The sequence below is a fragment of the Melanotaenia boesemani genome, chromosome 18, assembly GCF_017639745.1.
Source record: "Melanotaenia boesemani isolate fMelBoe1 chromosome 18, fMelBoe1.pri, whole genome shotgun sequence".
NCBI classification, from domain to species: Eukaryota; Metazoa; Chordata; class Actinopteri; order Atheriniformes; family Melanotaeniidae; genus Melanotaenia; species Melanotaenia boesemani.
This window is the reverse complement of record NC_055699.1, coordinates 2,151,908-2,164,614: the sequence shown is the minus strand read 5'-3', so window position 1 is coordinate 2,164,614 and position 12,707 is coordinate 2,151,908. Positions and strand designations below refer to the sequence as shown.

The 12,707-nt window shown below is 40.9% G+C and overlaps 2 protein-coding genes across 2 annotated transcripts in view; both read left to right on the top strand.

Annotated features, from left to right (window-relative positions):
• Window positions 1-309: 309 nt before the first annotated feature.
• On the top strand, window positions 310-8,302 carry LOC121629216. Its single transcript, XM_041968825.1, has 11 exons — window positions 310-591; window positions 676-748; window positions 2,059-2,364; window positions 2,463-2,573; window positions 2,667-2,781; window positions 2,901-3,010; window positions 4,812-4,945; window positions 5,025-6,484; window positions 6,566-6,679; window positions 6,770-6,861; window positions 7,426-8,302. The coding sequence occupies exons 1-11, from the start codon at window positions 518-520 to the stop codon at window positions 7,738-7,740; spliced, it is 2,904 nt and encodes a 967-aa protein (XP_041824759.1). The 5' UTR covers window positions 310-517; the 3' UTR covers window positions 7,741-8,302.
• Window positions 8,303-9,772: 1,470 nt separating this feature from the next.
• The window catches only part of pld1b (phospholipase D1b), a 61,058-nt gene continuing 58,123 nt past the window's right edge, over window positions 9,773-12,707 (top strand). The window contains exon 1 of the mRNA XM_041968613.1: window positions 9,773-9,840. The gene's annotated coding sequence lies outside the window, so the exon portion shown is untranslated. The remainder of the gene's footprint in view (window positions 9,841-12,707) is intronic.

The window sequence follows — 12,707 nt, the reverse complement described above, 5'->3', positions numbered from 1 at the left end:
TTTTTTTAAAGATTTGATCCAATCAAATAAAATAAAATAAAATAAAATAAATAAAAACTTGCTTTGCCTTCCATTACAGGTCAGAGCGCCAACACAAATCAACAGGAAAGGGAAACAATAGATTGTGGTTTTAAACTCGTAGTGTTTTTTATTTTTTAATTTGTAAAATACTTTATATGTATTGTTTATTTTAAAAGAATGATGTAAAAAAATCAATTAAATCTGGCCCATGTCTTAACATGACGATGTTAAGACCCCCCCGTCTGTCTGCATTTGGTAGCGTCCACGCAAGTGACGTATGTCTCAAACACGGAAGTTGACGACGGCGTGATGTATCTGCTAAATGAGACATGAGAACCCCGATGCAATGAAGTATTTTAATTCTGCAGAGTAATATTAAGACTATTTGCCTCACCTGCACATCGCGAGCGTCACTGTTGCGTGCACGTGCAGGTTATAAAGTTTGTTAACGGTTTAAGTTCCACTTTAAAAGGACAAAATAAGAAGTAATATTAAAATGGCTTTTCCAAGTCTCTTCACGGGACTGCCTTCTTTTGGGGAAGATGTGAGGAGTCAGGATCGCGCAGACCGGTACAAATGTTTGGCTGTTTGAGAAAAAATGTTTGTTTAAATGGTCTTCAGTCTTTTCTGTAAACTCGTCTTTTTTTTATTTAGGAACCAGACTAATAATGAAAAAAGAGGCAGAAAGAGGAAAACACAGACTGAACAGCCTGAATCCTACAACAAGGTGAGTTGAACTCGTATTATTAATATTTATTTAATCTGTCTTCAATCAGCTTCTGTCTGAAGAAATTCAGCTGTTTGTATGTAAGAAGTTTCATATTTTCTATAAATCTACTGTGAAAAAAATCAGTCTGTTTTGCAGCAATCCATCTATCCATCTATCCAGGCCTTCCTTTGGAGGAAGACAGATTCTCAGGCCCCCCTGCCCATACAACGTATAGAAAACTTACAAATGATGGCTGATGGACCAATGAGGACACAAAATGTCACTGAAATTGTTTGATAAAATTACTTATGAGTCCATTGAAAAGAGCTGTCTGTTATATAAATAAATAAATCAGACACTCTGTGAGCTTAGGTTGCTTATCACTGTATTAATTATCGAGAAAGAGCTGTATCTGCAAGGTTCTCTGACTCTTAGTTGGAGAGTTAATGCATTTAGCTTTCCAAATATGTCACAGAGATGGGCGAGTTTGATTTTAAACTTCTGGACATTAAACGTGGCTGCAGCTTCATACATGCATCCCTCTTCCAGAGACACCTGGATTTCCTCTCGTAGCTCAAACACACCTGACAACAGCTCAGCTACCTCACCAGCGGCACTTTTGCGCTTCTCTTTACTCAAAGTTCAGAGAGCCGAGCTGCCAGGGTCTTCTTTTGATTTAATTCAGTGATAACTTATAATTTAGTTCAGAGCTAATCTGTCTTTTTAGGTGCATTTCCTGCTTGTGTCAACCATCAAGTTTCCTCTTAAAAATCTCAGGTGGCTTACTGATGTGATGTCCTGAAGATGTCTTCATACTGCCTGCTGACATGTTTCAGACATAACACACACAAAAATCTGTGAATCTGTAAATACTAGAGCAAGCTTTCCATCTTCTTTTCATCCCTGTCACCTATTTCTTCACACAAGTCTTAAGTTTCTCACTCTCCATTGGTCCATCGCTGTCTGGTCACCATGGAAACATGGGTTTTGTGTTTGTAACTTCTAAATTGTCTAAATTGTTTGATGTTAAAACTTTAGTTATGTCATTTTCCCAACTTCTAATCAGTTATTTATGACTGAATAGCAACTAATCATTTTCCTTTGGGGATGAATAAAGTATAATTGTGTTCTACTCTAAAGACGGGCTGTTAAAATATTAAAGAAAAGGTCATTAACAGCTTAAAGAGCAGCTGTGGAAATCGTGCTGTTTGGCTGCACACTATGAAATTGGATTAGTGGCCGTATATAATTTAAATATTTTCTAATACATGGCACAAGCTTCTAAATGTCTTTTGGATTTATTTTCTATCCTGTTTTTCTGTTCACAGAGGAGATGTTACCAGCCAAAGACTAACACAGCTTTTGATGCTTCCAAAGACAGCAACACTCGAGCCAAATTTTACCAAAAGCCTGACAGTAAAAGCAGGCATAAACATGGAAACCAAAATAAGGAAATGATAAATGACCACGCCCATAAATCCGGCTCCACTAACAGGCTCCACAAAGGTCAGAAAAATCAAACAAGAAGCAACTCGAGTGTGAACAAGCAACAACATCAGGGAAAGAGGAGAGAGAAAAACCAGCAGCAGCACAAAAACAAAGGGAGACCTGCTGATAAAGACCGAAGCAGGCAGGTAAGTGAGGCCTGACTGGTGCTGTCAAGAGGCAAAAATCACAATTATTATCAAAAATATTGTGATCTCGAATTTCTTTGTTCTGCTCGTCTTCTCAGGAAATTCGGATGAAAACACGATTCATGTCTGACGAGTTCAAGGAGCAGAATGGCGTCTTGGTGGACGGACAGTTACTGTGTCGACATTTCATTTGGGGACGATGCATCAAGGCAGGTTACACCAGAACGTACAAGTTCACCTTATTTACAGGTTTTTCTTTCATACTGCAGACTCCTTACTTTATTTTCCCTTCCTGCGTGCAGGCTGAAGACTGCCAGCTAAAGCACCTTCAGCCGTACAACGACATGATCAAAGAAGTCTGCAAATTTTACATCCAAGGATTCTGCACAAAAGGGGAAAGCTGTCCGTACATGCACAATATCCTTTAACTCAACTACGTTAATCTGTTTATTTTTGTATTAGAAAACTGTTTTCATTACTAATTATTAGAATATTCTGGCTGTTTGGTATCTGATATTTCCTTTACTGACACATACAGTCATTTCCTTGCAAGTTCTTTCATAGAAAAGGAAAGTGTACTCAAGACACAGATTGCAGGTTTTCCCATGAGCCGCTTAACGAGGTCACCGAGCGACTGTTGAATGAGGTGTGTATGGTACATAGCAGAAGTTTTGGAAAATCCCGTATTTTTTCATATGTTGCTTCCAAGCAGCCAGACTTTCTTGCAGGCCTTGTTGAATTGTAATGTGCTTTAATGACTTTGTTTTTATTTTATTAAATACTTTATTTATGGTGAATGGGGAATTAGCCACTGCATTTTACCCATCTGTATATTTACCAGAGAGCATATTTACCTGCCATATTTTGCCACCTGGGAAGCAGCTGGGGGCGTTAAGGGCTTTGCTCAGGGGCCCAGAGTGGTTCAGCTTTGCTGTCCGTCTTGGTCCTCCAGCCACCTCTCAAACCACCATACACTCCCTATTTTCCTACGAACTTGCTTGGTTACCACAAGAAGGTGCCCTGCTCACCTTTACAAGCATGCACAGAAATCAGCAGCACTGGTATCAAGAACAATGCTTCTGTATGAAAATTTAGAGATGGGGAGCATTATTTGGAGCATGAAAATGTCCATCCAGAACATATATCGCTTCTCTTCTACTTCTTCTACTCTCCATGCTTTCAGTTCTCTCTTTAGGCTTATGTGTTTGTTTTAATGGGTACTTTAAAATGAACAGACTGAGAAACTTTTACCCTGTCTGTGACCATCCAGACTGGAACCACAAAAGCTTCACACATCCTGCAGGAAAAGTACCAAATACAAAGAGATGAGTGAGCCGGTTCCAAAGAGGGATAAAGAAGCTAAATTACTAGATGACTGATCAAATTAGCAAGTAATTTGTTGACATGATGAATGCCTATATACACAGTGGAAAACTTAAATAGTACCATACAGTTTAGAAAATACTACTTCACCATTAAAATAAAAAGAAAAGCTCCCAGGCTTTTACTTTTACTGCTGTAACATAGATCTTATTTTACACACGAACCTGATATAATTTACCCAGCTGTTTTTTTTAAACCATGAAGCTTAATGGTGAGTGGTCCCACAGCAGGAAAAGTGCACACGTTTAAAGAACAGTAGTGCAGAGTCAACAGCTGATTCCATTATAAGTAGGATGAGACAGCAGCTCAGTCAAAGGTGAAAAATGTAGGCTTTAAATTAGTTTGGGGAGCCTGTTGAAACTGGAAAATAAACAACCATTCAGTCCAAGCCACAATACAATCCACGTGAGAAAAGGTTGAATGAATATTGAGCTAAAGTGGAAGGAAAACTGCACGAAGTTCCTCTTCAACACTGCAGCTTTGATTCTGTCGCTTTCCCAGTTAAACACACTCTCCTGGTGACCGCACGAAATGCACCTGCCAGGTCGCCCATGTTACACGCCTGCCATGGAAATCCCTCAGTCCTTGGTCATGTAGACTGAAAACGCCTTTGTCTGTTAGAGGACTGAAGCAGAACATCCTGCTGTGGTCAGTCGCATGCTGCTAGTTGTGAGTGGAGCCATATTTCTCAGACTTGCTGCCAGCTGTTCTCTCATTTCAGTAATGCTGTTATTCGTAGTTTGGACTTCCTCCAGCCAGAGCAGCACAGATCTGGTACGATGAGAAAGGTTGTGACAGTTCTAGACCTGGTGAGAATCTCGAGCTAAGACTCCGTTCTCTTTGCCTCCTCTGCATCATGACATGCTATGATCGAAGCCTCCCTTACGTTCACCAGAGTGCCGTGTTCTCAGCAAAGGTTCGGGACAGGATGCTGTGACCCTGTTCAATGCAGTACCGCACAGCCCAGGTGTCACGGTTGATGCCTCCACTGGCAAAGCCCTGACTGACCAGGTCAAAGAACACCAGCAGGTTTCACATCTTCACAACTTTTTGTTTCACTGCAGGCAATAAAACGAGAAAATGACCTCAAAGAACTTGTAAAAGCCAAAGAGAAGTTGTCAGTGCAGCCGGTGAACTCGGAGGAATCGGAAATTACAGAGGCAAACAGGAACCATGATGAAATCCTGCAGCCACTCAGGTACACATACTCCATGTAAAACTCACTCACAGAGGTTGCACAGGTTTGTATGAACTTCCTCTTGGTTTTTGTTTTACAGGACTAGCTTTTACCATAGCACAGATGCTGAGAGGGCATCATCAGTACATCAGACAGCAGAGTTGGCAGAGAACAAGGAGCATGGATCAGACACTGCCCAACCTGACAGCCCTCCATCAACTGATTGTGCTAACGTGGAGCCAGTTCTTTACTCAGTAGAAGCTGTGCTTGGACATCAACAGTCCAGACCTTTCCCCAGTTTCTTTACAACTCCTGGAAGTCAAGAAACCAAATCTGTGTCTGCAGCCCCAGAGGAAGCTTCTGATTCTGCTTTAGGGTCTGTAAACCAAAGTGAAGTTCCCTACTCCGTTGATGCTGTTCTCAGGTCTTATAAACCAATCAGCCAAACATCTTCTCCTCCAAGGGCACAAACTGTTTCCTATACCTCAAAAATTAGCTTACAAAATCAGAATAAGAATGTATCACTGAATATAACGAGTGAAGCTGACTTACACAAGAAAAAAACATACCAGAGCTTACCATCCCTCCAGGGACACCCCAGTCTGGTTTCAAAGACCTACCCGGATGTTTTTCTTGCATCTGAGGATAACAAGAATCAAGGTGAGGATGTGCGACGGTGTCAGAAAGATGCTCAGATCACTTCCCATGAAGACAAACTGGGGTTGTTGAATTCTCCTGTCACAGAGGCAGAGAAGTCAGCATCTAGTCCTCCAAAACACCCAACAGAACTCAAGCCAAACCTTTCTGGTCCAGCATCGCACACTGAGTCTTTCAGAAAGCCTTTTTCTCCCTCATTAGGTTCCAAAGACTTTAAGGGCACAGCTGCTCCTGTAACTAGCTCTATTATGACGAGACGGTCTCCAAACGCTGCTGTTCATCATTTTGCTGTAAAACAATTAACTGAGATCCACCTTAACCCCAAAAGGGGTCGACTTACCCTCAAACCAAGCACCCCGGAGCGTAATTCTGCTAAAATCCCCCCACAGTGTCCTAATAAAATGTCAAAGGGTGGTCATTTTTCAGTTGGATGTAATAAAACCCAAGCCAGAACTGTGAAACCAGCATCGGACTATGTGACAGCTCCAGCTTGTCCTCAAGCCTGTATTACATCTCAACAGCCTGCAGATGTGACAGACAAAACCTCTGCCTCATCCTTCCTCGGCCTTTTTGCAGCGCCTCTTGGTGAGATTCCGGCTTCTTTCCCATGTTTGCCGTCTCAGACGGTTCACTCCTCGACTCCTTCCTGCAGTCAGCAGTCAGTCACGGATACAAACCTCAAACAAAGAGCCTCTGGTTTAGAAACGTCTGTCCAGCTCTGGGCCAGAACTGATGCCAAACAAACTTCTCACAGCTCTGCATCTTTGAAATTCTCCTGCAAGAATGAAAATGATCCTGGAAAGCAGGGAATGACTCCAGTTTGCCGCCTGGTGTCCGATTATCCCAGTGATCCATCTATCAGTGGGACTCAGCAGCAGCTGCCTGATGTGTCTTCTCCCAGAGGTGATGCGAGACCTCACATACATGCATGCTTATTCATACTCCTAAAATACAGTACCTGTTCAAGCTGTGCTCCTCCTGTAGATTCAGCTGCTGAGACGTCTTCAGATTCAGTCCTGAAAACCCTCTTTTTGAGCCTGAAGCCATACAAAGATAAAAAAGAGCAGCAGAACAGGAGTGAGAGCAGCGTCTGCTCAGGTAACTGTTTATTCATTCTTACTGATTCATAGTCAATAAAACAAGGCAATATCTGTCAAGTTTAATCTGCAACTGTCTGTTGGGTTTCAGAGGGTGAAAAGGACAACACGGCGTGTGGCTTGTTGAAGCAACAGCAGGAGAGTAGAAGAAAGAATAGACTCCAGAAGAACTCGGACTCTACTGTAAGAAGGACGAGCAGCTTTTTAAATAATGCTCTTAATGAGCAAACTGTGCAATGCAAGAGTGTGTCAGGATGTGGTCGGTGTTTTTTCAGTGTTTTAACCACAAGATCAAGATGATAAATTACTGACAAGTGAAGCTGAAAATATTTTGTTTCAACAAGTTTGATTTACTTGGCTACAAGTGAAGAGTCAGATACAGAAGCTGATGTGTTGGAGGAAGTAAACGGGCTGATAGTGTAAGGATGTTTAACAAACTACAGCTGATGACCAGATTACAGCCTCAGTGAAAACTTACTTGATTATTTGGGTGGAGGTGGCAACTCTTGGCCTGCTGGTTGTGGAAGAAGAAACAGGACATCAGAATAGTTTCAGCCACTGATCCACACATGGAAACGAAGCGAGGCGGTGGCTGTGTGTATAATAACTTCACTTGAATCAGTGGTTTAGATAAGAACTGTCCAGCTTAACTAACAAAATGAACATGTTTTGTGTCTCATCCTGCTTCCTTGCTAACTTAATGTCTTTTTTTGTTTGTTTCTTTACTGTTGTTTTCCTGGTCCTCAGACACTGACTTGCTACAAACAGTCCACTGAGAAAACCAATGAAAACGCTAAAGACTCAGCAGATCAGCAGCCTTCTTTTCAGGCCTCTTCAAAGGCTGCAGGGCTATTGGGCATCAACCAAAGAGATTTGACCAAATCTCCAGCGAGAATCTCTGGCACGCACTCCTTCCCGTTCAAAGCAGAGACTCCGGTGACGAAGCATCACACCCAGCTGACAGTAAATCCCACTTCAAAGGACGGCGGAAAGATGGCAGCGACCCCTTTCAATGACCTTTTTAAGCCTTTAGATATGTCTGTTTTCTCCTCTGGACGTTAACAGCTGGATCTTCTTACTGTCGTTTTATGGAAACTGAGGCTAGCAGTCAAAAACGAAAACCCACTCCGATCGATTCCTGTGGGATTATCAATTTTTTTACCATGTTACACAAAAAAAAAACGTTTTATTTGTAACTCAGACATTTCTTCCCTGTGATTTTGGTATTTTTATTTATTGATTAAATTTTTGTCAGCTAATATTTAGGAAATTCTGATGCTAAAACATTTTTTGTTTTGTGTCTGTGAGCAAAATGTATACATACTGTAAAAACTATGCCCCAAACTTTTTGTCCCATTTTTAATCCAATTAGATTACAAACAGTACGAATCTAATTTTTGCCTCAGAAAGTGAAACGTTTTTCATAATTTTGTTGTTAATCTATGTTGTTTTAAATTAAAATGTTTTTTTCCCCCAAGGAACAGAGAAGAAGTCCTGGTCTGGGTTGTTGTTACACCTAAGCTTTAAGCACATGGCCTTTCCCAGCTGTTTCGAGGTGGGAGGTGGGATATGCCCCAGACTGGTCAGGGATGGACAAACAACCATACACACTCAGCACGCACTCCAATGGATAATTTAGACTCGACAGTTAACCTAAATTTAATGTTCTGGACCCACACATGCACTGGGTTGCCCCAACTAAGCTAACTGGTTTGAATCCCAGCAGGATAAAACCATGTACCTTCCTCCTTAAAAACTCCGCTCCAGCTTGCAGCATACCTTTACTTTATTATATTATACTTTCATTACTGATAAAACAACAACACCTCTTCATATGTGGAAGTTGTATTTTATTAAATCACCCTTCTGATTTAATAATTGACTTTTTAAAAACAAAGCAATGTTTCATCTTTTTTATATAAACTTAATTTTATCCCATTTTATTTTTATTTAAACACATGAGCTATCAGCCTCCTTTTTTAAAACTTGAACTTAAAAAACCCAACTCAAATTTACCTTTGACCTTTATAATTCAAATCACTTTGATTTGAATTCTTTTTAAAGCAGCTCTTGAACTTCAGCGAGTTTCAGGATTGAAGATACGTATTGTTTCCAGTTTGCTTTAATATCTATAAAAAAACTTTAATGCTAAATCAGAGTATTATTTTATTCTGTGAAAATGACCGCTCAGCTTTATATTATGCTTTACAAATTTCCTTATAAAGTAAGGAAATTTGTGTTTGCTTGATTATTTCTAGCCTCTGACAGCCTGATTAGCCACCTTTACAACGAGGTATCACTTGTAAAGTTTGTGCTTCTGTGGAATGAGCAACACAGCTAAACGTGTGGGTAGTGCCCTCAAAACTGTAGTTTTTACTGATGTTTTGAGTTAAATATTAGCCAGTTTTACACTTTATTCATTTTACACTGTCAGGGATCTTAGTAGCATGTGGAAGATCCACATGCAGCTCCTGACATCAAGTCCTCTCCACTACCAAATTCTGGAGATACTCTGGGATGATGATCCTGGCTCTGTGGGGAAGAAGGTTGTCTTCCTGGAGGATGGCATTTGCTCCCAGATTCTGGAGATATGGGAGCACCACCCCACAACTGAATTCTGAAATATCTGTCTATCCATCAGGTGCCAGTCAGGTTCCAATCATACACCTGAGACTGACACACACCTGGCAGCACTTTCATCTCAAAACAAGAAACAGGAAAATATTAGAAAAGATTTTGGTACATTTTTGTGTTGAAATTGAAGTACGATTCTTTCAGGTTATGCCTCATCGTACAGGTGAGCTTTTTAACTATATATAAAATACAACACCAGTGTGTTTTGTTAAAAAGGAGAAATCAACACGTTTAAAAACCTTTTTATTTATTGTATTTAAGTAAATCTGATTATTTGAAATGAGTAGAATCCAAAGACAGATTCTTCTTATTTCCACATGTTGCTGGTTTAAGTTCTATAATGTTGTTAATGAATGTTTTGACTGAATCGATGGAGAGAAGGATTTTTTCTTTCTGGGTTGGACATTATTTTGACAGCAAACCAACAGGAAGTGCTGTTGTTGACTTTTGTCTCGCGCTGGTTTGGTCACCGGCTCGCGGCTCCTCGGTCAGAACAGCAGCTGCTGTCCCTTCACTTCACATCAGGAGGTAAGCTTGTTTTTGTTCCAGTGGCTGGTTTGACCCTCAGACTGGCCCCCAGGCGCGTGTTTGCGGCTCTCGTCTTGTTATTGTAAAGTCTGCTCGTGTCGGGGAAGCGCGGATGCGTAAAAGCGAAATTTGTGGTAATTTGACGTAAAGTTTGCGTGTGATTGGTACTGCGGAGGAGGTGTGAAGGAATCCGTCTTCTTCGCAGTGGTCAGGCACCGCATCCCGGTGCTGTGTGGGATCACAGCGTGCAGATGTGAGCCAAGTGCGGCAGTAAATATCTCGGTAATTCAGCCTGATGATGCGCGGAGCTTAACCCTGTTCTGGAGGGAGGCTCCAGAGGAAGATGGGAACAAGTCAGACCTGTATGAGCTGCTGCGTGACAGCATGTCACTGCGCTTGCTCTTTCCTATTTCACTCCTTGATTATCTGCTGCTGAACCAACCAAAACCACTTTCACATCAGCCTGACCATCACATTGCGTACCCAACCTCCCCATTTACACCACCACCTTATCAAGCTTCATAATGCACGACATGAACTGCTTCTGCAGAGCAATGCATTACATTTCTCTTGAGAATATTCTGCTTTTATCAGCTGATTATCTGTTTACTTTGTTTCCTTCTTTGTATTAGCTTCATCATTAACAGGCAGTAAAAAGAGATTATGTGAAATGACTGATTACCACATCCTTCATGTGGATGCCAATTAAGAGGTATCCCCCAGGTCTAAACAAACGCTTTGGATTCTGTCTTCTCTATCTTGTTCAGGGTCGTGCACATGGCCAGAAAGTTGCTGTTATTTGTGTTGCAACACTTCTGCACTCCTGCTGCAACACTGAGTTGTGGGGTAACACTGTGGCTGTTTTAGGGGTAAAGAGAGATTGTTGAAACATTGCAGTGGTAGGAAATGTGCAGGAAGGAAACAGTTAAGACTAACAGTGGAAACCTCATGCCTGCTGCTTATGAGGTATAATTGATTTGAGACAGACCTGCTCTGTCACAATGTGTAAATTTCTTTTTTGTTGTGAGCTAAGTGGAGCAAGCCCTTGAGTCCCACAGAGACTCGCTAATGGGACTGCATTCACTGAGTAGTACACAGGTACCGTAAGATCCTGAACGTAATGCTTCTTCCAGCAACAGTCCACAGCAGGGGAGTGCTTAATTGACTTTGTGGGCGTTTGTGTGTGTGCTTTTGTGACCAACACACACAAGCTGATAGACTGAAAGCTCAAGGGGCATTGGGCGTGGTGGGTTATTCCAGCCTTTAATCAATATTATAATCAGCAAAATGTCATGATATGGAAAGACTGACAGATAGTGAGGTTGAAACACCCCTGGCACATCAAACTGGTAAGGGATGAAACCACCTACAAAGGAAAATATGTTACAGTTTTAAAGTTATATGACAAAGGATGTAATGAAGACGATGAGAGGAACCAATTAAACAGGTAAATATTGCAATTAAATTGAATTCATTCATTCCCACGAAGCTGTGTTGCTAACTTTGCTGCTTAAGAGGGTTAAAATGGAGAGCCAGTTCTAGTTTCTCATATAAACGTGATGTGACAGTTCCACTCAGGGCGAAGGAGATTATCATGCAGCCTGAAATGTCACAGGCTTGGTACACCAACATGTCGAGTTGGTTTAACTCTCACTGCTGTGATGATTAATGGGATCGATTTATAAAGAAGATTCAGTTACACATCCTGCATTTGTTTTTCTGAATAAACAAGCACAGTAAAGTGTGTTTTCGTTCCTAAATGAAATGTGTGTTCTCAGTCTGGAGACTCAGCTGCCAGAGGGGAAGGATTATACTGAATCCAGTGCTCTGCCATGAGCAAACTTTTAAAGAGGTGGGACTTGACTTGAGCTGCTGTGTTTTCATACTAAAGCAGCAGGTTTGCTGCAGTAGGATGGATGGAAGAGGATCAGAACCAAGAAGAAAAAATCATTTTAGTTTTCTATCACAACAGGCTGGTTAACGGGGTTATTTCAGCTCTTTGGTTTGAAATGAAGCTAGTTAGTAGAACAAATTTGGGTCAGAAAAAAGTGGGATTAAGTCACACAAGTCTCAGGATTGTGCTGTTTTGAAACCTTTAGATTTAGAGTTCTGGCCTTTTTTGATGCAAGGGATCATCTTTGGACTAGAATGTGGAGACAAATAATGAAAGCTCAGCCACTAAACTGAGCAGGAGGAATAAACCCAACTAATGAATCCATTCTAAAAAAAATAAAAAAAATTGTGAAAACATTTGTTGATTTAGTACTTCATGAATGAAGTTGATGGTTTTTATTTCATTTGAAGCCTATTTAAACCAGAGATGTTTTGGAGGTAGCATCCAGCTCCCAGCAGCCATCAAGTCATATCCAACTTCAAATGACTATGTCCATGTTTTGCTTCCAGCTGCAGGACGTTGTAACCATGGTAACAACAGAAGACAGAATTGTCAAACGTTGCTCTGTTTGCAGCATCAATCTGTCATTCCCTTGGAGCAAAATACCCGGCTGAGGCTAATGTCATTTTAGGTTCTCCAGTAGCCCTTAGTGGACCAACAAATAACAAAAAACAGTCTCAGCTTTCACCATTAAAATGATGTCTTATGGCCCACTGTGCATGGTGGTGGATTTCTTCTCGTTTATGTTGCTGCTAAATGTGTAAGAGAACTGGGATAAAAGAAAAATTGTTAATACAAGATATCCCAGACCCTGTGGATAAAAAAACTTCTCTGATAAAGGGTAAATTTACTTGATTCTTGTAGGCTGTTTGGCCTGACCTATTTTCTATTTAAAAAGGAGAATAATAAAATGTAAGGTAAAAGATGAATACTTAATTTGAAAAAGAAAAAAAAATATAAATAAAACAATCAG

Bases quoted from the DNA above. Each gene is read 5' to 3' on its own strand.
- LOC121629216 (XM_041968825.1), top strand. From the start codon at position 518: ATGGCTTTTCCAAGTCTCTTCACGGGACTGCCTTCTTTTGGGGAAGAT. The intron at 2,782-2,900 runs ATATCCTTTAAC...ACTGACACATAC, and splicing joins AAGCTGTCCGTACATGCACA to AGTCATTTCCTTGCAAGTTC. The intron at 4,946-5,024 runs GTACACATACTC...TTTGTTTTACAG, and splicing joins GAAATCCTGCAGCCACTCAG to GACTAGCTTTTACCATAGCA.